Source organism: Felis catus, chromosome C1 (assembly GCF_018350175.1).
Source record: "Felis catus isolate Fca126 chromosome C1, F.catus_Fca126_mat1.0, whole genome shotgun sequence".
In the NCBI taxonomy this organism is placed as follows: Eukaryota; Metazoa; Chordata; class Mammalia; order Carnivora; family Felidae; genus Felis; species Felis catus.
This window is the reverse complement of record NC_058375.1, coordinates 157,764,352-157,789,293: the sequence shown is the minus strand read 5'-3', so window position 1 is coordinate 157,789,293 and position 24,942 is coordinate 157,764,352. Positions and strand designations below refer to the sequence as shown.

Here is a 24,942-nt window from a genome sequence, read left to right as displayed (position 1 = left end):
TTCCACGCATCTTGCCCATCCTTTAGCAAATTCAAGTTGAATAGCTTGTGTCTCCTTGTGGTCCTCAAGGAACATAGCAGGTGACTCTAACAGAGTTCTAGTTACTTCCAGTTTGAAGTTCTGCGAGATAGCAATGTACTGTTATAGTAATCCCTCCAAATTATTGTTAGAGAAGCTAGAAGAGTAGAAAAGAAGAGATTTTCTGTGAACAATAAGAATTTATTCTGAGGATCATCTGGATGTGTTTGTCCACTAATCATTGGAGTGAACTTAATAAGAGTAATCCACTAAAGTTCACCTTAGTTTAAAAGATATAGTTCTAGCCTTGTGTCAGTCATGAATATCTCAAAGCCTTGCTAATAAACTCTTTTTTTCCATTTTGCTCATGGATCGGTCATGCTCTGCCAGATTCTATTAGGAATGCATTAGAGAGTTGGTCCAAGTATTATTCCAAACTGAGGAAATTATTTATTATCTTGAACTAGTAATGACCTAAAGAAATTACTGACACTGTTTTCAGATTATTGTTTGAAGTTTAGTATCCATTATGTGGAAACTAAATTTGTTGTATTTGTTATATTGGTAAATTATTAAATGGTCTTATTATTAATGGTAAATAACAACACCTAACTAATTAATTAATTCAACTTGGATTGGGTGGGAGGGAAGTATTCTATACTTATTCAGACTTACCAGAATCCATGTTTTTTTTTTTAAATCAGAATTCAGTAAGTAGTGTGATCATCTTGTAATGGGAGTTATATGTATTACCTCAGCTAAAATGAGTATTCAATTGCAAGATCTCTATTTCTTTGCCAACTTAGATTTTGTTCTATCTAAAGCCTTATTTGTATGTGTTTTAATATGACAATCTATTGCATAGGAGGTAGGTAGGGTATGAAATCATAAAAACAGGAAACCATTTTGAGTACTTATGTTATAGGGACTTCTTTTAAGGCATTTGCATTTATTATCTCTTTTAGCCTTCACATTGGGTATATGAAGGAAGAAGGTATTATTATTACTATTACCCTCATTTTACAGATGAGGAAACTGAGGTCCAATAGGCCAAGTAACTTGCCCGAGGACAAACTTAGTAAATGATGGAGCCTGGATTTCAAACTCAGGCACTCTTACTGCAGAGTTGGAGCAGTTAGCCACTATCGATTAACTAGAGAAGTAAAATGCCTATGGAACATTAACACTTAGATCTCCCAACAATATCCTCAGAAACTCAGCACTTTAAAATAGCAACTCCTGCCCCTGCCTCCCTGCAACACCGCTTCCCCAATACATCCAAACAACCATGAAGGTATTTTCTATTCTACCAACAGCATCACCATTCTTACAAATATAGAAGTTAAAAACCTTGAATTACTTTTGGCTTCTCCGCTTCTTTTCATTTTTAAATGCAACACAGACTGTCAGAGAGGATAGGTACCAATGAACTTGCCCATGAAAAGTTTTGTGTCATTGAGTTTTCACCTGGGCAAGGACTACCAGTACTAGGTACTGCGTTTTGTTTCTGTTTCACATGGTCGAAAATAAGAGAATCAAGAAATTTTGGAAATGTTCATATTAGAAGCCAATACACATTAATGTTCCAACCACTTCCCAATGAAAAGTAATTAAATGATGAGACATATTAAAAAATGGTGTTTTCATTAGCTTTAGTATTTTCAATTAACTTTAAGCTACAGAGAGCATTAGAGAAGGCAGTATATACTTGGCAACAGAATGCGATTAAAGTTCAATATTTATATTTGTTGCAGAAATCTTTATTTGAAACAGATGAATGACTTGTGCTGGGGCGAGTCCTTCCGGAGCTATTAACACTTCACAAAGCGGAGCTGAGAGTCTGTCTCTCAGAAAAAAAAAACTACAAATCCCAGAATGCACTTTCCCCTATATTTTTCCGCGAGAATCGCGGAGGGCTAGATTAACCAATCCCTTCATGGAGAGCCTAATTATCAGCCAATCTGAAGGCGAATGAGCGACCGGGGGCGGGAGGAGGAAGGCGCCCTAAAATTTGAAATAGGAAAGTTGGCGGGGCTGCGGGAGCTGGGTCTGGAGACCTGCTGTTGGCTTGAATTGTTTCTGGTCTTGTGTGGGTTGGCGGCGGGGCTCAGGTCTCCTGGAAAAGGTGAGAGAGTTGGGGGCTGACCAGGGTTCCTCGACCTGCCTGTCGCGATAGGGGAAAGTGTATTTCTGGGCTGGATTTGTTTTCGGGAGCGAAGTCTGTGAAATGCACGGCTTTGTTGTTTGCACTGCTGGGCTTCGCTGAGGCGGAAGGGTTCCGGGTTCCACCGAACGAGATGTGTGTGGCCTTCTTGGGAAGGTTTTGAGTTATTGGGATGGTTTTAGCCTTACAGAAAACTGGCGGGGCCTGGAGTCTTACCGGACATTGTTTTACAGAAGACACTAAGGCCCAGAGAGTTCAGGGTGACTTGTACCTTTCCTGGACTAAGCCTACTAAATTCCCACTCCAAGTAGCCTTTTTAGTGCTACTTCTTCTTTTCCTGATCTGGGTGGGAGGGAGAGGCGGGCTAGATATTTCTCATAGGGTCTTATCCTATGAGAGGGGGCCAGTCATCCGTCCATTGGGGACCTGGCTGGCAATCCAGGCTGGAATTCAAAAGATCAGAATTGGAAACGCCTTAAAAGTTACCAATTTTACTTGTGAGGAAACGGAGGCAGAGTCATTTTCCAGGGTCACAGAGCTGTATGAGTGTCTTGTGCAGTTAAACTACTAACAAGTCCCTAGGAGGTAAGGATGTCCTTCCTGGAATCTTGCATCTTAACTGTAATTAAGTCCAGGTGGCTTGATCCGCCCTGGAATAGCTAGAGTTAAAAGTAAGCTGCTTGGGTCACCTAGATGGCTCAGTCAGGTTAAGCATCCTACTTAAGCTCACAGTTACTGAGGTTGAGCCCCGTATGGGCTCTGCACTGACAGCTTGGAGCCTGGAGCCTGCTTGGGATTCTGTGTCTTCCTCTTTCTGCCCCTCCCCTGCCTGTACTCTCTTTCTCTCTCAAGAACAAGTAAATATTTAAAAAGTAAGATATCCTTTTTAAAAAAAGCAAGCTGCTGATTATTTCCTAGCAAAAGTCAAACTGCCAAAATATGCTTGATTGGAATATGAGCTTGATTTTATTTCAACAACTTATAAAAAATACAATCAATGTTTTGTTTTGTAGCATTCTCTTACAAGATGATAGAGGACGAACTGGCACTATTTGATAAAAGCATAAATGAATTTTGGAATAAATTCAAAAGCACTCTCAGTGACACGTCCTGTCAAATGATGGGACTAAGAGATACCTACAAAGACTCCATCAAAGCACTTACAGGTAACTAAAGTTAACTTGTAACATGCTGCTTTGTTGTTCTTGTTTTGTTTTTTTTTTTTATGTTATTTCAGCTGAATCGAAACTTCAATTCCAATTTCTCTTTCAGAAAAGCTGTCTGTGAAATTAAAGGAAGAGGAACGAATGGTTGAGATGTTTCTGGAATATCAAAATCGTAGGTGACAAACTATAGATCACAGAGGGTTTTTTAGATTAAACATCTTTATGCAGTCCCTCATACAAGTAAAACAATATACTGTGGGGCACCTGGGTCGGTCACTTGACTCTTAATCTTCGCTCGGGTCTTGATCTCGGGGTTGTCAGTTTGGGTTCCGTGTTGGGGTCTGCACTGGGCATGAAGCCTACTTTAAAAAAAAAAAAAAAAAAGAAAGAAAAGAAAAAAAAAACAGTGTGTTCTGTGTGTGTGCATATATATATGCAGATACATGTATAAAAATAATAAACATGTATCTGCAACCCAGCTTAAGAAATAGAACATCTTATATAATACTTTTCTCTAATCCTACCTTCCAGAACTAACCTATTAATATTTAGTATTGTATTTTTGAATGTTATATAAATGGCATCATTTTCTGTATATTCTGTCCCTTTTTTTATTCATCACTGTGCTTGTGATCACCTATGCTGATGTGTAAATGACAATTTTTTGAAAAACAGGTTTGTTTTCCCATTGGAAATCATAGACTGGGGTTTAAAAAGCAGGAATTCTTCAGTTCTTCAGTTCTTTCCCTTAGGGGAAGGAATCTGGATTAACCATGTTTTGGAGAAGGAGCCACTGTTACTCTCAGGAGAGGACACTGATCTGGATACATTTGGGGAGTATGGAAGGTGGAGGGAACTCATTCACTCACCACATATTTGTTGAGCAGCTACTTTGCATCTTCAAGGAAGATACTGCAGAGAACAAATTGTTCAAAACTTCTGGCCTGCCTAGAGCATCCGTTGCTTCTATACTATTATAAGGAGGAAGATCATCTGTTCAAAGTGAGAGGCGTTTACTATGGACCAGGCTCTTAAATCCTAAAATCCTAAGGACACCTGGGAGGCTCAGTTGGTTAAGTGTCTGAGTCTCAATTTCAGTTCAGAGCATCATCCCAGGGTGGTGGGATCAAGCCCCTTCGTCAGACTCTGGGGTGGGCGTGGAGCCTGCGTAAGATTCTTTCTCTCCATCTCCTCTGCTTCTTGCCCTCTGGCACTCACCCTCTCAAAAAAAAAAAAAAAAAAAAAAAAAAAAAAAAAAAAAAAAAAAAAAAAGAACAGAAGTCCTGAAATCTTTACAAGACCAAAATTATCCCTTTTTTCAGATGAAAAATTTGAAGCTCACTGAGGATACAAAACTTGGTTAAGGTCATACATTTGATAGATACAAGGTCTAGGATCGCAGCCAAATGTCTGCTCTTTCTAGTGTATCATAAAACAATCTTTCCACATGGAAGGGAAAACTCAAGGGAGGATTTATGTGGTGAGTAGTAGTGAAAGTTTGAAATACCTGCCCTAGAGAATAAAAGAGACAACTGACAGTGTATACATGAGTTATGCCATATCAAGGGCCCTTACATTTATACTGGCACAAATCCATACAGTTCTTTACATGTTCTAATAAAAACACTGACATATATGGTATTTATGTATCACTTAATAATTTAAAAGTTTCTGTATTATTGTGTACTCTAACCCTGTGAGTTAAAGAAATAGGGCGGCCATTATTATCCTCCTTTTATAAGAGTCTCCAAAGTTATAATTTGACCAAGGTCCTTGGGTAACAACTGAAGAGCCAGATTGGAACTGATACTTTTGGACTTTTAATATGTATCTCTTTTGCCATACATGTCTCCTTAATTATTTTTAAGTGCATTTTTCCATAGTGGCTACTCTGGAAAATAATATGCAGGGTTCCTCAGAAAATTAAAACTACCATATGATCCAGTAATTCTATTTCTGGGTGTTTATCAGAGGGAACCAAAAACACTAACTCAGGAAAACATCTGTACACCTGTTTGTTTGTTTGTTTGTTTGTTTATTGAGAGACAGCTAGCGGGAGAGGGGCAGAGGAAGAGAGAATCTTAAGCAACCTTCACAGTTGGCGTAGAGCCCGAGGTGGGGTTTGATCCCAGGCTCAATCCCACGATCCTGGGGTCATGACCTGAGTCGAAATCAAGAGTTGCATGCTCAACTAACAGAGCCATCCAGGCACCCCTGAGAGGATATTCTAACTTATTAATATGCCATATTTATTTAATGATTTACTTATTAGCCATTTAGGATGTTTTCAGCTTTTCATCATTATAAATAATACTGAAAACAATCTTATGTATATTAATACTCACATACATCTTATTTTCTTAGGTTAACTTGTAAAAATGAAATAACTGGATTAAAGGACATGAATATCCTTAAAACTTGTTTTGCAATGTCAAAAATACTCCACAAGGACTCTAGTATTTTCCATTCTTCTCGACACTAGCTGTCATTTTTGTAAACATTGTTGTAATAAATGAAAATTGGCATGTTACTTGCTTTATTTGCATTTCTGTGATTACTACTCAGGTTAAATTGTCTTTCATGTTTATTAGCCGTCTGCATTCTACATTTCCTCCATTTATCTCTTTGTTTTTGTCTTAGGAATTTATATTTGTGTCTTCTTTAGATTAAGAACTGTTCAGGGAGGATGTTTAATGGTCAAAAGCATGACCATTTTGGGACTTTGAAGTCAAGTCCTGAGTTTGAATCCAGGTCTTAACTATTTTTTGCATCCTAGCAAATAAAACTTTTGGGCAAGTTACTCAACTGCTGAGCCTTTTCCTTTTTTAAATTAGAACTGCATAATGTATTATGAAATTTAAGTAAATTTATGGAAATATAAGGTGTTGAACAAAGTTCCTAGCATATAGTAGAGTTTTATGTTTATTTGAATCAAATATGAGGGTTTTGCCCGCTTATTAACTGTTATGTAGCTGGTATATGACTTTCTCTTTGATTTCTTTTTGCCTTTTAGTAAAAAGGTCTTTCCCCACAGGAAAGGCTAATTTTATATTCAGATACTGCCTTTTAGGTTTGCAAGATTTCATTTTATATTTAAATATTTAATATATATGGAATTTATTTTGGATTTCAGCATGGTTTGGGAAACCGTCCACCACTTGATTTATGATATTTCATTTTTCATATTTCCCAAAGATACCAGTGTTTGTTTGGGAATGCCTTTTTTGTTTGTTTAACTGAGCTGTATGTCGTTTTCTTCAGCTAGTACTCCATTATTGTGTTAGAAGTGTCACAGTCACACATGTTAAATCTGGTGGGACAAGTACCTTTCCTTGTTATTTTCCTTACCATATTTCCTTAACTGCTCTCTCCTGTGTACTCATCAGATAAATTTTATAATTTTGTTAGATCCTCCTCTTCCCTTCCCTCCAGAGTCCATTGGGATTGCATCAAATGTAGAAATGAATTTGGGAAATACTGACATCTTTATAATATTTAGAAGCATAAAATGTCTCTCCAAATATATAGGTTATTTGTTTCAGACAAGTTTTGCATTATTTTTTCATACAGGGCCTACATTTCTTAATTTAGATTATTCCTGGATGTTTCGTTTGTTGTTAATATAAATGAAGTTTCACCCTTCCTACCTCTCTCTTTCCCTCTCTTTCTTCACTTTTTTTTTAAAAATTTTTTTAATGTTTATTTATTTTTGAGACAGAGACAGAGCACGAACAGGGGAAGGGCAGAGAGAGAGGGAGACACAGAATCCGAAGCAGGCTCCAGGCTCTGAGCTGTCAGCACAGAGCCCCATGCGGGGCCCGAACTCACGGACCATGAGACCATGACCTGAGGTGAAGTCGGATGCTTAACCGACTGAGCCACCCAGGCGCCCCATCTCTTCCTTCACTGCTTTTTGTCTTTTTGGTATTTTGCAGAACCATTTATACTGCATTATAATGAATTGTTTCTTTAAAGTACTGTGTAAAAACATTTCCAGATTTGGTTGTCTTTGATGGTGGGCTTTATTTATGTACTTATTTGAAGGGTATTGCTGCAAGCGTCATGACCTGATTTTCTTTTTGTGGTTTAATTTGGTATTCTCAGGGCGCCTGGGTGGCTCAGTCGGTTAAGCGTCCGACTTCAGCTCAGGTCATGATATCGCCGTTTGTGAGTCTGAAACCCGCGTCAGGCTCTGTGTTGACAGCTCGGAACCTGGAGTCTGCTTTGCATTCTATGTCTCCCTCTCTCTCTCTGCCCCTCCCTGCTCATGTTCTGTTTCTCTCCCTCTCAAAAATGAATAAAAAAAAATTTTTTTTTTAATAATAATTTGGTATTCTCATTTTAAAAAGAGTTTTGTCTCATTTTTATTTTCAAAGACAAATAGGAAAGAATAGGATTTTTTTTCCTTTTCTTTATAATTTTTGAACCATTAGAAAGCACTTATCAGTTAAAACATTTTTGGGGCACCTGGGTGGCTCAGTCGGTTAAGCATCCGACTTCTGCTCAGGTCATGATCTCACAGTTCCTGAGGTCAAGCCCTGCATGGAGCTCTGTGCTGACAGCTCAGAGCCTGGAACCTGCTTCAGATTCTGTCTCCCTCTCCCTCACTCATGCTCACTTGCACGCGCTCTCTCTCTCTCTCTCTCAAAAGTAAATAAATAAGTAAATAAAACACTCTTTATTAATCCTAATGAAAGTCAATATTTTAGTCTTTTCATACCAGAGATAGATATTGGAGAGCAAAGTATATATATTCTAGCTAATACTTTGTACTTCTTACAGAGATCTGTAGGCGGAATAAGCTCATTCAAGAAAAAAAAGACAACTTGTTAAGATTGATTGCTGAAATAAAAGACAAAAATGAGAAACTAGAAGTACTGACTGCAAATATTCAGGATCTTAAGGAAGAATATGCTAGGAAGAAGGAAAGTAAGTTTCTAGTTGTACACATATTTAAAACATTAAATTTCAAAGTGGTGATGGTTCACAATTATCTATCTCTTGCCTTCTCTCCAGTTCATAGTAAAAATGGGTAACATCTCAGGGGCATAGCCAGCCACTCATTTCTTCAAGGAAGCTGTCTGAAGTTAAATAAGTGGGTTTTATTTTCTTTTGTTTTACTTAAGGGTCCTTTTGATTTTTTAATGTAGCCAGAGTCATAATGCAATTGATGTGGGAGCTTAATTAAACAGAGTGGGGGGCAGTTTCATTGGAGAAGCCATAGTATAATTTATGCAACAAAGTTAATGATCACACATTCTCTTCCAGGAACTATTAAGCACACTCTTTATGCTGCAGTGTCTGTCTAAAAATCCTTCATATTCAAATATGTCTATTTCTTTGTTTTTTTTTTTTTTTAATCATAGCTATTTCTGCTGCTAACAAAGCTAATGAAGAGAAGTTGAAAAGGCTACAGAAATCTGCAGACTTGTATAAAGATCGACTTGGACTAGAAATTAGAAAAATTTATGGTGAGTATATTAACGTAAGTAAAACACACAAGATTAGAAAGGTGTGTGTTTTCTTAAGTAGAGAAGAATTTTAAAAATATTTTCAAATAAAATAATGACCACATTATTAACTTTTTAGGAAACAGTAAAGAATTTTAAAATTTTTTTATCACCGTAACATAATTACTGATGCCTTGGTTATTTATCATCCAGTATTGTAATAAATGTATGTTTGGCATGATTGCCAACATGAAAGTAATTTTTGTTCCTTGTTCTGCCTGGTATTCTATGATCAGCATTTTTCCAGTTGCTATAGCCTTCCCATGGTAATTTTAAAATAGAGACGTAATAACTCATTCCATTAATGTCTCTTAATTTATGCAATCTTTTATCTACCTAATACAGGTATTGTTTCTAACTTAACATTCAGATTCTGCCAACATTTCAGTTTTAGAAGTACTATAGTGAATACAGACTTCTCCATTTCTTTTGTATAATTTCCATGGAATTCCTAGGGAGGCATTACTGGGGTAAAGCGTGTAAATATTTTAATGACCGTTATGTGTGGTGTATGTGGCAGTTTATAGCACTACTCACGGTGTTAGCAGTCCCCAGGATCACCGTCAGGTTTGGGGATTCGCTAGAAAGACTTACAGGATGCAGCATAGAATCAGTCATATTGCCGGCTCAGATGTATGGCAGAAACTGCAATAAACTGCAAAACAGCCCCAAAAAGGCACTGGAGCAAAGTCTAAAAGAAACACTTTTTTCAGGCATAGTTTTTTAAGAGTCCTAACCCAGCAGAGTCACACAAGACATGCTTATTAATTCCTTTAGCATTGAATGTGACGATACACGGGAAGGGTTGTCTACCAGGGAAGTTCATCAGAGACTCCGGAAGCTTGTGCTGGTTTTCCCTGCACTTCGCCCTATGTGTTTTTTTCCTCTTGCTGATTTTGCCATAGTCTTTCGCTGTGATAAACTATAGCCCTGTGTATGACCCTTTGGTGAATCATATGAGTTCTCTTAGCGAATCTTCAAACCTAGGGTGGTTTGGGGGACTCCCAACACACCAGCCAAGGGCCAGCTTGCAAGCAGACCTTTCTAAGATTCTAAGGATAGCATGGTCAGGCCTGCTGCATTAATTCTTCTGTGCACACCTCTCTACGATGTAAAGTGTACCCACTTCATTGTATTCTTGCCAGAATTGTATTTTGTTTGTTTGTTTGTTTGTTGTTGTTTGGCAGCAAAGTAGATCTAATTGGAGCATTGTTTTTTAAGTGCATTTCTTTATTAATGAACAGGTAAACTTTTCTTCTGAATATTTACTGTATTTCTTAGATTGTTTGGTCTCTTCATTCATATATCTATTAGTCTTTTTTGTGCCCCCCATCTGTTGAAATAAGCTTTTAATAAAATTAAATTTTATTAAAATAAAATATTAAATTTTATTAAAAATATTAAATTAAACTTTTTTTAAATGTTTATTGATTTTTGAGAGAGAGAGACAAAGTATGAGTGGGGGATGGGCAGAGAGAGGGAGACAGAGGATCTGAAATAGGCTTTGCACTGACAGCAGAGAGCTTGATGCAGGGCTCGAACTCATGAACTGGAAGATCATGATCTGAGCCGAAGTCGGACACTTAACCAACTGAGCCACCCAGGTACCCCCCAAAATATTAACCTTTTGATTAGAGGGAAATACAGGGTCCAACTCTGAATTTTTGATCCATTGGACTCACTGTCATCCTGAGGTGTTTTGGGGTCAGAAAGCTTTAAAATTATTTTCAGATTTAAAATTAGAACTTTCTCGACAAATATCATATGACTTCACTCATATGAGGACTTTAAGACACAGAATAGATGAACATAAGGGAAGGGAAGCAAAAAATAATGTCAAAACGGAGGGGGACAAAACACAAGAGACTTTTAAATATGGAGAATGAGCAGAGGCTTACTGGAGGGGCTGTGGGAGGGGGAATGGGCTAACTGGGTAAGGGACATTAAGGAATCTACTCCTGAAATCATTGTTGCACTATATGCTAACTAACTTGGATGTAAATTAAAAAAAATAAAAAATTGGAATTTTCTCATGGCACCTGGATCGCTCAATGGGTTAAGCATTCAACTCTTGGTTTCAGCTCAGGTGATGATTTCACAATTCATGGGTTCAAGCCCCAAGCTGGGCTCCGTGCTGACGTTGCAGAGCCTGCTTGGGATATTCTCTCTCTCTCTCTCTCTCTCTCTCTCTCTGTACCCCTCCCTTGCTCACTCTGTATTCCTCTCTCTCTCAAAATAAGTAAAGAAACATTTACAAAAGAATTAGAACTTTTCATAGCCCTCAAAGTCAGGAAATAATCCTTTTTTAAAAAGGATTTTAAAAAGAATTTTAAAAGGATTTTATTTTATTTTATTTTATTTTTTTAAATTTTTTTTTTCAACGTTTATTTATTTTTGGGACAGAGAGAGACAGAGCATGAACGGGGGAGGGGCAGAGAGAGAGGGAGACACAGAATCGGAAACAGGCTCCAGGCCCTGAGCCATCAGCCCAGAGCCCGACGCGGGGCTCGAACTCACGGACCGCGAGATCGGACCGCGAGATCGTGACCTGGCTGAAGTCGGACGCTTAACTGACTGCGCCACCCAGGCGCCCCTTAAAAGGATTTTAAAAGAGAAACCCAAATTAAACTCTTTGTTATCTTATGATGTCTTTTTTCCTTGGCATACATCTCTTCCATTACCATTAACACTTTTTTTTTTCTTTTCAACTTTTTATTTAAATTGTAGTTAGTTAACATACAGTGTGCAATATTGCTTTCAGGAGTAGAACCCAATGTTTCATCACTTACATACAATACCCCGTGCTCATCACATCAAATGCCCTCCTTAATACCCATCAGCCATCTAGCCCATCCCCAACCACCTCCCCTCTAGCAACCTTCAGTTTGTTCTCTATAGTAGTTCATCTATTTTGTTTCTTAAATTTCAGATATGAGTGAAATCATATTGTATTTGTCTTTCTCTGATTTATTTCACTTAGCATAATACACGCTAGCTCCATCCACATCACTGCAAATGGCAAGATTTCATTCTTTTTGATGGCGGAGTAGTATTCCTGTGTGTGTGTGTGTGTGTGTGTGTGTGTGTGTGTGTGTGTGTGTGTGCGCGCGCGCGCGCGCGCACATGCCATTCAAAAGTCGATGGACATTTGGGCTCTTTCCATAATTTGGCTATTGTTGATAATGCTGCTAAAAACGTTGGAGTGCATGTTTCCATTCAAATCAATATTTTTGTCCTTTCAGTAAATATCTAGTAGTGCAGTTGCTGGATCATACAGTAGTTCTATTTTTAACTTTTTAAGTAACTGTTCTCCGGAATGGCTGCACCAGTTTGCATTCCCTCCAACAGAGCACGAGGGTTCCCCTTTCTCCACATCTTCGCCAACAGCTATTAACACTTTTAAAAATCTGGTCTACTGATGTAATTATTTCATTTTGAATAAAAATGCAAGACAAATGTTTTTCAAAGTTTCTGAACTTTTTTATAATTAAAAACATTTTTAAATGAAATTTACTAATTTTTTATTTTGTAGAGCAAAACTAAAATGCATGTGAGTTTCTACTTTGTGGCTGCCATTTTTTTTATTAAAAAAATGTTTAATGTTTTTGAGAGAGCGTGAGAGCACATGAGTAGGGGGAGGGGCAGAGAGAGAAGGAGACACAGAATGGGAAGCAGGCTCCAGGCTCTATGCTGACAGCTCAGGGGCTCAAACTCACGAGCTGTGACAGCTCAGGGGCTCAAACTCACCATGATCTGAGCTGAAGTTGGATGCTTAACCAACCCAGGCACCTCTGTGGCTGCCATTTTTAATTTCTTCTGGGCATTTACTCCTTTGGGAACATTTGGAGGTCTTTTGGAAAAATAGGCATTAATTGCAGATAACTATGTAGAAAAAGTCAAATCTGTTCAATATTTTTTATTGTGATAAAACTACATGACATAGAATTTGCCATTTTAACTATTTTTTATTGTACAATTCTGTAGCATTACATTAACAGTGCTGTGCAACCATCACCACTATTTCCAGAATTCTTTTTTTTTTATTTATTTTTGGGACAGAGAGAGACAGAGCATGAACGGGGGAGGGGCAGAGAGAGAGGGAGACACAGAATCAGAAGCAGGCTCCAGGGTCCAAGCCATCAGCCCAGAGCCCGACGCGGGGCTCGAACTCCCGGACCATGAGATCGTGACCTGGCTGAAGTCGGACGCTTAACCGACTGCGCCACCCAGGCGCCCCAATTTCCAGAATTCTTTAATACCACAAACAGAAATTCTGTACCCATTAAACAATAACTTATTCCTCCTTCCCCAGCCCCTGATAACTTCTACTTTCTGTCTCTCTAAATTTACCTATTCTAAGTATTTCATGTAGGTGGAATCATACAGTATTTGTCCTGTTCTTTTGCGTCTGAATAATTGTATTTAGCATGATGTTTTCGAGGTTCATTCATGTTGTAGCATGTATCGGAAGTTCATTCCTTTTTATTACCAAATGATACTCTGTTGTGACTATACCATATTTTGTTTCTTTAGTCATCTGTCAGTGAACACACAGTTATTACCACCTTTTGGCTGCTGTGAGTAATGCTGCTATAAGCATTGGCATCGATATTTGAGTCCCTATTCTCTATTCTTTTTTTTGATATGTACTGAGGAGTGGAGTTACTGGGTCATTGCAATTCTTTATGTAACTTTTTGAGGAACTGCCAAGCTGTTTTCCGCAGCTGCAACACCATTTTACATTCCTACTAGCAATGTCCTGATTTCTCCATGTCTTCATTCACACTGTTCTTTTCTTTTTTCTTGTTTTGTTTTGTTTTGTTTTTTGTTTTGTTATAGCTGTCCTGGTGGGTATAAAATAATATCTCATTGTAGTTTTGGGTTGCATTTCCCCAGTGATTAGTGGTATTGAGCATCTTTCCATGTGCTTATTATTGGACATTTGTATCTATTCTTCGGAGAAATACTTACTCAAGTCCTTAGTCCAGTTTTTAATTGGATTGCTTTTCTTTTAGTTGTTCAGTTGTAGTTCTTTTAAATGTATTCTCTATATTAAGTCCATATCCGAGATAGGATTTGCAAATATTTTCTCCCATTCTGTGGGTTATCTTTCCACTGCCTTGGTAATATCCTTTAAAGGACAAAAGTTTTTAATTTTGATGAAGTCTAATTTATCAGTTCTTTTCTTTTGTTACTTGTGTTTTTGTATCATGTTTAAACTGTAATTCATTTAAAACTAATTTGTAACTTGTACGTTTGGAGGCTTCGTTAAGTGTATATATACATACGTTTAGCAGTCTAGATACTGATTAAGGACAGAGGTGAGAAAGCTCATCTCCATTGAAAGGCTTGGCACAATAAAATATTCTCACACCAAATAATTTAATTTTTTTTCAGGTGATAAGTTGCAGTTTATATTTACCAATATTGACCCTAAGCATCCTGAGAACCCTTTTATGTTTTCCCTCCACCTAAATGAAGCAAGGGAATATGAGGGTATGTATTCCTCTCTCTTAACTGATATTTAAGACTGGCATCCAAAATGTTATCTGACTCAGCATATAGAGTAATATGAAGGAGCGGTGCCTGGGTGGCTCAGTCGGTTAAGTGTCTGACTCTTGGTTTCAGCTCAGGTCATGATCTCACAGTTTTGTGAGTATGAGCCCCATGTTGGGCTCTGTGCTGACCCTGAGGAGCCTGCTTGGAATTCTCTCTGCCTCTGTCTCTGTCTCTGTCTCTGTCTCTGTCTCTCTCTCTGCCCCTCCCTTGCTAGCACTCTGTCTCTTTCAAAATAAATAAATAAACTTAAAAAAATAAAGTAATATGAAAGAAAGTAATGTTCCCACAAGGTGTCCCTTTCTTTGCCAGCTTGCTTCATGGGATAGGGTCTTCTAAAGGCTGTGAATGTAGTTTTGATTTATAGTTATTATCTAGGAGCCTTAATATGTAACTTCTATTCAGGATGGCACAGTGCCACCTTGGTAGAAAAGTCTAAAAGACCACCGATCACTGCATTTCATATGCAAGTATGAATTATCCTTTTAGAGAACATAAAACTATAAAGGATATGACTATATAAATGTGAATATTATAATGTATTCAAGTAGGTGATTTTAAAAGCAAATGCTAAGTCATCAGAATGTGACCATTTATTTTACCAAAAATCAATTTAAGAAATATTATCCTCTCCTGAAAAATCGCACACATTGGTAATTTAGCTCACCTACTGATTCTCCAGCAGGCCAGAAAGGCATCGATTTATGGGGAATATATGTGATTGGTAATAGTTGGAACTAGAAGAGAATGGAAATATATTTATCTCTCTTTAATTCTTGGGCCCCTTTTAAAGTAATTTTTAATTTATTGGAATTCAGAAAAATGGTTCTTAGCTCATTAGACCTGTGTTCTCATCTGAAAGCATTTATAGCACACATACACTCAGGAGGACTGCTGAGTTGTCTCCTTAATGTGCCCCAGTGACTTGATCCTCATTCTCATGGAATTTGTATTTAGGAACCTAATTCATGTGCAAATTTTTTCTGTCTGTAAATATCTTCTAATGAGTGCTAAAGTTTCAAAAGCAAACCCCAAAACCCACATACCTTGCATATCCTCTCTTGCTACATAGGGTCATGGTATTTGATAGTGTGTTAAAATAGAATCTACAGTGTGATTTTGAACCAAGTGCCTTTTGTTCTTTCTCTGCTGTGGTCCTGGTCCTTGTGTCCTAAACAATCTCTACCAAAGAACTGGAAATCTGATATGGTTGACTTTCTTCCCCTTGGGCAAAGGACCAAATTGTTGGGGAGAAAGCTGAATCATTCCTTTCCTTTGACCACCCTCACTGGAGATTTGTTTACAATTGGTACAACTGCATGTTGAGAGGTGTACCGTTATTTGTGACTTTGTGTCACATTTGATTAGTAGGTCCTGTAAATACCACTTTTAGAATAGCAACCACATTTTCTAGTGAACACTTGTAAAACCTTAGATTTTTTCCCCATAATTGTAAATTACTAAAAGTTGTCATTGAAAGCTGTTCTTTTTTTGATCCAGTGGCCAGGAACTAGAACTCAAGCCAAAAGTTTACAGAGAAAACTGACTTCACAGTTAAAAAAACAAAACAAAACAAAAAACCCAACACACACAAGCACACACACACACCTGTTAAAACAGTTTAGTTAAAATGTAAGAAAGATGACTGGAAATGGCATTCTGTTCTTTTTATCACTGAGTTCTTCAATCCCTTGACTACCATCTGTTTAAATTTAAAGTACAATTATAGTACTTAAGATTTTAATATTTACAGATTAAACAAAGAAAAGGTCCAAAAGATAGTTAGGATATGAAAATCAAGTGTATCTGTTGTTCTATGCTGGAAGCATTTCAGTAAAATGGAATTGAAATAATTTGAATCAGATGAAAGCATCTAAGTTAGAAACACTACTCTCCCATAAAAAATCTCATTCACATTATCTTCCCTTTTTTTTTTTTCTTCCAGTGTCAGATAGTGCTCCTCATCTTGAGTGCCTGGCAGAATTTCAAGAGAAAGTAAGGAAGACCAACAATTTCTCGGCTTTTCTTGCCAATGTCCGGAAAGCTTTTACTGCTATGGTTTATAATTAATATATGAATAGTATATGAACACTTTATTTTTCTTCCCTATTGTGTATCTCTTTTAAAAGAATTCTCATTATCCACTGTTTGCCTGTAATTCTTTTGTATTTTTGTAACATTTCTGTGTGGTTTATTTCTTTAAATTATTTTAACTAAAATCTTAAATAAAATTTATAAAGTCAAATGTGTTCTTTTTAAGATGAAAGATAGTATACTATGATAAATGTGTGTGTGGGGATATATATATATATATATATATATATATATATATATATATATATATATTAGGAAGAGAGTTTCAGAGCACTTCCCCTCAGTTGCCTCTTATGCCTAGGACTTGGCTCAGAGCTCTGCTTACCATCATATAGCAGTAGAATTTATCTGAGAAAAATGCTATGGGTTGGTAGGAATGTTATCACTGGCCCATCCCAGTGTGCAGGCCAGCTTTTAGGAACCATTGATTGGGATTTTTCTGCAGAGATAAAAAGCTAATAAACTGCCCTAGAGATTGGAGTGTGTGCTACTAACAAAGACTTTTTTTTTCAACATTTTATTTTTTTAATATCAAATATTTAATATGTAAATATTAAACAACATACTAATATACAAGCAGTGGGCCAAATAAGGAATCAAACGGCAAATCAAAATATGTGAAAACAAAAGAAAAAGAAAACACAATATTCTAAAACCTATGGGATGCAGCAAAAGCAGATTTTAGAGTGAAATTTATGCCATAAATGGTTGTATTAAGAAAAGTGGTTTAAATAACATTGCACCCCAAGAAACTAAAAAAAGAAGGTTAGCCAATATTTAGTAGAGGAAGCAAATAAAAATTGGAAATAGAGACCAGAATAAACAATAACATAACATTGAAAGTAATGACCAGATTTCTAAAAAAAAAAAAAATGAACAAAATTGGCAATACATAGTGTGATAACAGATTACTATAAACCATCACTAACAAATCAATTTCTAAAACTTAGGGGAAAAGCCCAGGTAATTCCAAAAAATGCACAAGTTACTGAAATTGAATCATGAATCTTGAATCCAGGAAATAAGAAATCTTAGATCAAGAATAAGAATGAAAGCTGGACTAGGAATCAAAAATCTCCCATCACAGAAAAGCCTAAGACTACATGGTTTCATTGGTGAATTCTACCAAACATTTAAATGAATAATTAATGACAATTTGTATCAAAATCTTACAAATACTGGAATAGAGGGAACACATTCAAAATCATTCTATGAAGCCAGTATTACCCTAACACTAAAGCGGGATAAAAACAATATGAGAGCAGAAAAGTGTCCGATATAAGTACTGCTACTCTGGCTTGCTTTTGACATCTATTTGCATGATAAATATTTCCCCACCCCCTCACTTTCAACCTGCAGATGTCTTAAGGTTCATAATGAGTCTCTTGTAGGTAGCATATAGATGGGTCTTGTTTTTTTATCCTTTCTGGCACCCTATGTCTTTTGATTGGGACCATTTAGTACATTTATATTCAAAGTAATTATTGGCATGTATTTATAGCCATTTTATTACTTGTTTTTTCGTTGTTTCTGGAGATTTTCTCTGATCTTGTCTGTCACTTTTGGTCTCTCCTTTGCACTCAAGGAGTCCTCTAATATTTCTTGCAGATCTGGTTTAGTGGTCACAAACTCCTTTAGTTTTTGTTTGGGACACTCTTTATCTCTCCTGCTATTCTGAATGATAGCTTTGCTGAATAGAGTATTCTTGGCTGCAGTTTTTTTTCCCATTTAGCACTTTGAATATATCATGCCACTCCCTACTGGCTTGCCAAGTCTCTGTTGAGAAATCTCTAGCTAGCCTTATGGATTTTCCCTTGTGAATTAAGGACTTCTCTTGTCTTGCTGCTTTTAAGACTTTCTTCTTTATCATTATATTTTGCAGATTTAATTAGAATATGCCCAGGTGTTGGCCTGCTTTTGTTGATTTCGATGGGAGTTCTCTGTGCCTCTTGGATATGGATTTCTCCTTCCTTGCCCAGATGAGGGAGATTTTCTGCCTCCATTCCTTTCCCTTCCCTTCCCTTCCTTCTTTTCTCTTTTTTTCTTTTCTATGCTTTTCCCTTCTTTTCTATTCTTTTCTTTTCAGAGAGAAAGAGCATGTGAGTGGGGGAGAGGGACAGAGGGAGGGAGAGAGAGAGAGAGAGAGAGAGAGAGAGAATCCTAAGCAGGTTCCATGCTCAGTGCAGAGCCCAACACCGAGCTCAATGCCATGAACCTGGGATCATGACCCAAGCTGAAATCAAGAGTTGGACACTCAACCTACTGAGCCACCCAGGCACCCCTCTGCTGTTATTTCTTGAAATAAATTTCTGCTAACTTTTCTCTCCTTCTGGGACTCCTATAAGTGTTATTACATTTCATGGAGTCACTGAGTTCTCTATTTTCATGCCCCATAATTCTTCTTTCTTTTGTTCAGCTTACTTTCCATTATTTTGTCTTCTAAGTCACTAATTTATTCCTCTGCTGCTTCCAACTTACTCTTCATTGCACCAAGCCTGTTTTCAATCTCATTTATTGCAGTCTTCATTCTGATTTTTTTTTAACTTATCTCTGTGGTAAGGATCTCCCTGATGTCTTCTATTCTCTTCTCAAGCCCAGTGAGGATCCTTATGATTGTTGTTTTAAATTCTCCATCAGGCATGTTACTTATATCTGTTTAGCTTAGGCCTTTGGCCATGGTCTTATCTTGTTCTTTCATTTGGCATAAATTCCTCTGTCTTGACATTTTGTTTAAGTCTCTGACTTTTACTTTGTGCTGGAAAGTCAATTATACTCCTGCCCCTGCAAGTTATGGCCGTATGAAGAAGAGGTCAGGTATTGCCAATTCATGGCACTTCACAGGGTGTCTCTGGTATGTGCTGCATGTTTTGGTTGCTCTATCTTTCAGGCCAGTTGTCTGCAGAGTTTTTCCTTGACTACTGTGGGCAGTGTTTGGTCCCCGGCCTGAATGTGGAGAGTTTTAACTAGATGTGCTCTGGTCTGTGAAACCTGACACCAACTCCACCAGAACAAGCCTTGTAGAACTCTCTGGTTGAGAGAGGTGGTGTGGGCAGGGGTTGTGCTGGTCTCCTGGGGGAGGGGCCTGCCACACCGGGACTGAAACCGGGACTTGACTGAGAAGGGCAGTCCCACCAGAGCATGGGTCAGTAAGGGCGGGGAGACGGGGAGGGCGTTGGTATAAGCAAGTTAGGCAGCCAGTGTACAGGCTGAGCTGCTTCCCTCAGGTGGCTCTGTGTTTATGCTGAGGAGCAGGGGAGGGAGATGGTTCCAGCCAGCTCCTTTGTCCCCAGAGAGGCATCTGGAGCTTGTGCCTGACAACATCTTACCCTATTTTATCACCGTCTTGACTCAAGGGAATATTTTAACAGTGACAGTACAATGAGCAAAAGTACAGCTTTCCTAAGCAGACCTTTACATTTGGCCTTATTTTTTGATATAACTACATTTAAATAAATACATAAAATTGTATCAAAACCCGATTTTGGTTTTTGTGGACCTAGCTTGATTTGGAGCTCAAATTATATTAGTAGGATCCATTGCTTAGCTGTTTTTTTCTAGGTTGAGGCCCCACATGGTAGACCCCAGCAACTTCAAGCTGATCCCAATCCCTGAACCAATCACTCACTGGTGATCAGGGGGTAAAGTACATACTTTGATTAGACTAGCTCCCGGCTGTAACCCAGGTGTGGAGGTAGGTTAACTTCAAAAATGGAGCTAAGAGAAGGGGCATTATAGTTCTCTAAGGGACAGACTAGATAATTTGACATCAAAAAATATCAGGTTACTGCTACAGTGAATATATATTTACTTAATTCCCTACCTGAATTATATCTACAAGGAACAAGCATAAAACATAAAGAAAAATCTTCATTCACTGAAACTAGATGAAAACCATGTCTCATAGCACAAACTCTTGAAGATACAATGTTTTGTATCATGTAGTGAGGAAGGCATTGAGCGGGCTTGCCTTGGTAAGAAACTCTGAAGGGTTCCTTTCACCTGCAAGTTATAGAAATAGAGATTGGGGATGAGAGAAGAATTGGGGAGCTTCCTTCCACCTAGGGTCCATTTCTCTTTAGGGACAGCCATTTTTCATTTCTAAATGGGCATGGAGGTAGGGCAAGATCTGGGAGGTAAGGCCAGGTAGGAGGAAAGTCCCAAAAGGACAATGTAGGAACAAGCTTTACTGCTGGGGTCCAAAGAAAAGTGCACTATCATACGGAACAAAAGGCCTTAAGCAGTGGAACTTTATAGTGAATTGTTTTCTCACCTGAGAAGATTCGTTCCAAAATTGGAATTGGTTCGGGCTGGATGCTTTGGAAAAATAGCTATTTCTTTTTAAAAACTTTTATGTGCCTGGCACTGTTCTAAGCCCTTTACATATGTCTACTCATTTATATTTCCTCAACAGCCTGTGAGATAGATAGTATCCATAACTTTGTTCTACAGATAAGAAATCCAACGTAGTAAGAGTTCAAGTAACTTTGAGTCACACAGCTCGTAAGCGTTAGAGTCGGAATTCAAACGTAGGTGGCCGTCTGCCACCTAATTCACAAGCTTCACCTGGACTACACCTTGTGCATTTCTGTGCTGCATTGCAGGAAAAGTATATGAAGACAAAGCCCTTAACAAAGATTCTAAACAAACTTGAACTTCAATAATATAATGTAGCATTTGTGTTTCTACAGAAGTATAAAGATTAAGAGAAAGAAAGGTAAACTCTCTTGAAAGTAGAGGAATATGCTTTGTCTAGATCCATAGGAAATACCTTCACCAAGACAACAAAACAGCTTCAAATCTCGGGAAGACAATGACCAGAGTACCTGGCCTTTTGGACCCGAAAGGCTCACTGAAACAGTCTCTAAGCCTCGAGGACTGCGGTCATCAATTTTATGGAAATGTTGGACGGAGGGCTGTTGACCTAGGTATAACGCTTTGTTCAGTCAAATATATAAAGACCTTAATTGTTGAGGGTCACTATGTGCCAACCCAGGAATATTCTGGAGCTAATATTACCAATATATTATCTTAAATGATAAAGTAGCTACATTGTGAAAATGTCACTTTGAATGAATAAAAATACACATGAAAAGCAAACCAAACTATCTCATTAAGTTTGCTCTTTTTTATACATTGTATTTAGGATCGTATATTGCAAAACTAAAATAATTTTAGGGGTGCCTGGGTGGCTCAGTTGGTTAAGCATCCAACTCTTGATTTTGGTTCAGGTCATGATCTTACAGTTTGTGAGACTGAGCCCCTCATCAGGTTCTGCACTGATCATGGAGCCTGCTTAAGATTCTCCCCCTCTCTCTCTTTTTCTCTCCCTCTACCCCTTCCCCAGCTCACGTGCATGCTCTCTCTCAAAACAAATAAATAAACTTGAAAAAATAATTTTAACCATTTAAAATCTTCCTGATATGGAAATAAAACACAAGATACAAAGGTAAGATTTTCCTAAATGGAAAAGAAACACACAAGTAGTAAAGCTGATTAAAATGGAATCCAAGGGCATCTGGATGGTTCAGTCAGTTAAGCATCTGACTTTGGCTTAAGTCATGATCTGACAGTTCATGGGTTCGAGCCCCACATGGGGCTCTCTGCTGTCAGCAGCAACCACAACCCACTTCAGATCCTCTGTCCCCCTCTCTCTGTCCCTCCCCTGCTCATCCTCTCTCTGTCTCAAAATAAATAAACTTAAAAACAAACAAATAATACATAAAATGGAATCCAAATGGAGTAAACTAATTTTGTAATAAAATGAACAATGAGATCTTTAAAAATTAAATTTAAAAAATATTAAAAGGGGCACCTGGATGGCTCAGTTGTTTGAACGTTTGACTCTTGATTTTGGCTCAGGTCATGATCCCAGGATTGTGGGATCAAGCCCCGTGTTGGGCTCCACATTGAGCACAGAGCCTGCTTGGGGTTCTCTCTCTCTCTCTCTCCCTCTCTCTCTCTCTCTTTCTGCCCCTCTCTCTGCTCATGCTCTCTCTCTCTAAAAGTAATAATAGAAAAAAATTTAAAAAATTAAACTCAATCACTACACTGTTCAAGTTAAAAAACAAATAATTGGCACAAAATCTGCTAAAATGTTCAAATGCATTAAAAATTTCAATTTCCCAGCTGATGAGGATTACAGTTACTTCTCCAACTCAGAAAATTCCTAGACAGAGACAATTAGTTCTGTTTTGATTTGTGTACCGTGACAGCAAATTGCTTATTTTGCTATTCCCTTACATAGTGTGTCTGGCACAAAGTAGAAGCTTAAGAAATACCTGTTAATGTTGAGCACACCGTCCAGACTCAATAGAAAATTATTTAATAGGAAATCAAAATTAAGCCTTTGAAAAGGAGCTAACTTGTTCAATAATACCTACAGGTGTGTTTCCGCTATCTTCAGCCATTTTTAGGTGATAAAGATGGCCCTGCAGGCGACTCTTGACTTAATGACGAGCTAATAGAGAATAAGATTCATTCCGAATAAAGAGTTTCATCTAAGTAGAAATAGAGTCCAGTTGTCAAGTAAACTGGAGGAAATAGAAGCTATTTAAAATCAGCCCCTTTCTTGGTTATCGTTAAATACATCATGGTGAGAAGTGTGAACACTCTATGATGTGGTATGATGTGAAGAATGTTTAGAGTTTAGTCACGTTTCCCGTTCTCTTAGCAACCAGCTGGAAGCAGCTGAGGATAAGGTCTTTCATTTGAAAGAGGCAATATATGAGATTCAAAGTATAATGATAAATCTTGAATAATTTGTGAAAAGTCCTGTTTGCCAGCATCAAAATGGTGTTGTGGAAAAATCTGAGAATTAAGATGTGGTCCAGTCTGTGGTACCTGATCTTAAGCGAGTCATTTAATCTTTTTGAGTTTCAGCTATACTGTACTATGGTAGTTTCCCAAACTTGCCATTTTCTTTTCTGTTGATCAGGTCAAGGAAGTTTGCTTGTATTCTCAGTTAACTAAAAGTAATTATCATGGGGGCACCTGGGTGGCTCAGTCAGTGAAGCGTCTGACATGGTTCAGGTCATGATCTCACGGTTCGTGGGTCTTAGCCCCACATTGGGATCTGTGCTGACAGCTCAGAGTCTTGAAGCCTGCGTTGTATGCTGTGTCTCCCTCTCTGTCTGCCCCTCCCCTTCTCGTGCTCGGTCTCTCAAAAATAAACATTAAAAATTAAATTAAAATAATTATGAATGTTAATGTTATCATGTTTTTTCTGCATCTATATAGATTTTCATCTTTAATCTGTCAACATAGTGATTTATCAATAGATTTTTTTTTTTTTTAATATTGAATCAACCCTACCTTCCTGGAATAAATCCAATTATCCATGATGTGCAATCTTTTTTTTTTTTTTCAATAGTGTTGGATTCAGTTTGTGAATATTCTGTTTAAATTTTTATATCTATAGCCATAAATGAGATTGGCTTATAATTTTCCTTTGTATATTAACTTTGGTTTTGGTATCAAGGTTATCCTACACCCTCAAACCTTGAAAATAGTTCAGGTGTGTTCCTTTTTTTTTCTACTTCCTGAAAAAGTCTGAATGAGATTATCTGTTTTTGAACTCACCTATGGAACTATCTGGCCTGTGTTTTCTTTGTAGGAAGATTTATTTTGCAAATACTCATTAAATGTCTTTAATAGTAATTAAATTATCCAGTTATATTTTGTTTCTTGAGTGAGTTTTGATAATGCGTATTTTTTGAGAATTTTGTCTTTTGGGCTTGCTTTTCTACAAATTTATTGGTGTAAAGTTGTTGATAGTATGTGATCTTAACTTTTAGGTATCTGCTGTAGTATGTCCACTTTTACCTTATAAATAATATTTTTTATGCTTTTTTGTCTTAATTCTGCCAGAGGTTTGCTCAATTTATTAATCCTTTCAAAGAACCAATCAACAGCTTAATTCAGTATTTTATTTTGTTTTATACTTCATTAACTTTTGCTCTTTCTTTTCTTTTTATTTCCTTTGCTTTATTTGGGTTGATTCTGCTGTTGTTTTTATAAATCCATACTTAGGATACTTAGTTCATTAATTTTAGCCTTTCTACTTTTCCCTATAGAATTTTTTAAGCTGCTTTCCCAGACTTACAGGTTTTAATATGTAGTAGCTTTCCTATTTTTTATTTCTAATATTTTAAAATTTCTATTAAGATTTCTTCTTTGACCATGGCTTATTTAGAAGTTTGTGTGTGTGTGTGTGTGTGTGTGTACATACATGTGCTTAGGTGCATGCAGGTGCACATATGTATGTGTTCTCCAAATGCATGTGGTTTTTAAATTATCCTTTTCTTAGTAATTTTTAACTTATATTGTGGTCAGACCGTTCTAGAGACTTGTTCTGTGGCCTAGTGCATGATCAATTGTTGTACTGTATTTATTGTACCGTACTTACCCTTCTTCTTGTGATGTGAGATGATAAAAT

The 24,942-nt window shown here is 37.4% G+C and overlaps 1 protein-coding gene across 2 annotated transcripts; it reads left to right on the top strand.

Annotated features, from left to right (window-relative positions):
• Window positions 1–1,989: 1,989 nt before the first annotated feature.
• On the top strand, window positions 1,990–16,659 carry SPC25 (SPC25 component of NDC80 kinetochore complex). Of its 2 annotated transcripts, none has more exons than XM_003990834.5 (7): window positions 1,990–2,143; window positions 3,196–3,348; window positions 3,455–3,520; window positions 8,131–8,277; window positions 8,715–8,819; window positions 14,256–14,354; window positions 16,360–16,659. In XM_003990834.5, exons 1-7 carry the CDS (start codon window positions 1,990–1,992, stop codon window positions 16,482–16,484), a joined length of 849 nt encoding a protein of 282 aa, XP_003990883.2. In that variant the 3' UTR covers window positions 16,485–16,659. The 2 variants fall into 2 exon arrangements, with proteins under 2 accessions (XP_003990883.2, XP_044889843.1); XM_045033908.1 differs by lacking the exon at window positions 1,990–2,143 and adding an exon at window positions 2,592–2,767.
• Window positions 16,660–24,942: the final 8,283 nt, after the last annotated feature.

What these genes read in the sequence shown, in the direction of transcription:
- SPC25 (XM_003990834.5), top strand. Translation starts at nt 1,990, where the DNA reads ATGAGCGACCGGGGGCGGGAGGAGGAAGGCGCCCTAAAATTTGAAATA. An exon ending in GCTCAGGTCTCCTGGAAAAG is followed by an intron (nt 2,144 to 3,195) that starts GTGAGAGAGTTG and finishes TTTGTTTTGTAG; the next exon opens with CATTCTCTTACAAGATGATA. An exon ending in TGAAGCAAGGGAATATGAGG is followed by an intron (nt 14,355 to 16,359) that starts GTATGTATTCCT and finishes TTTTTCTTCCAG; the next exon opens with TGTCAGATAGTGCTCCTCAT.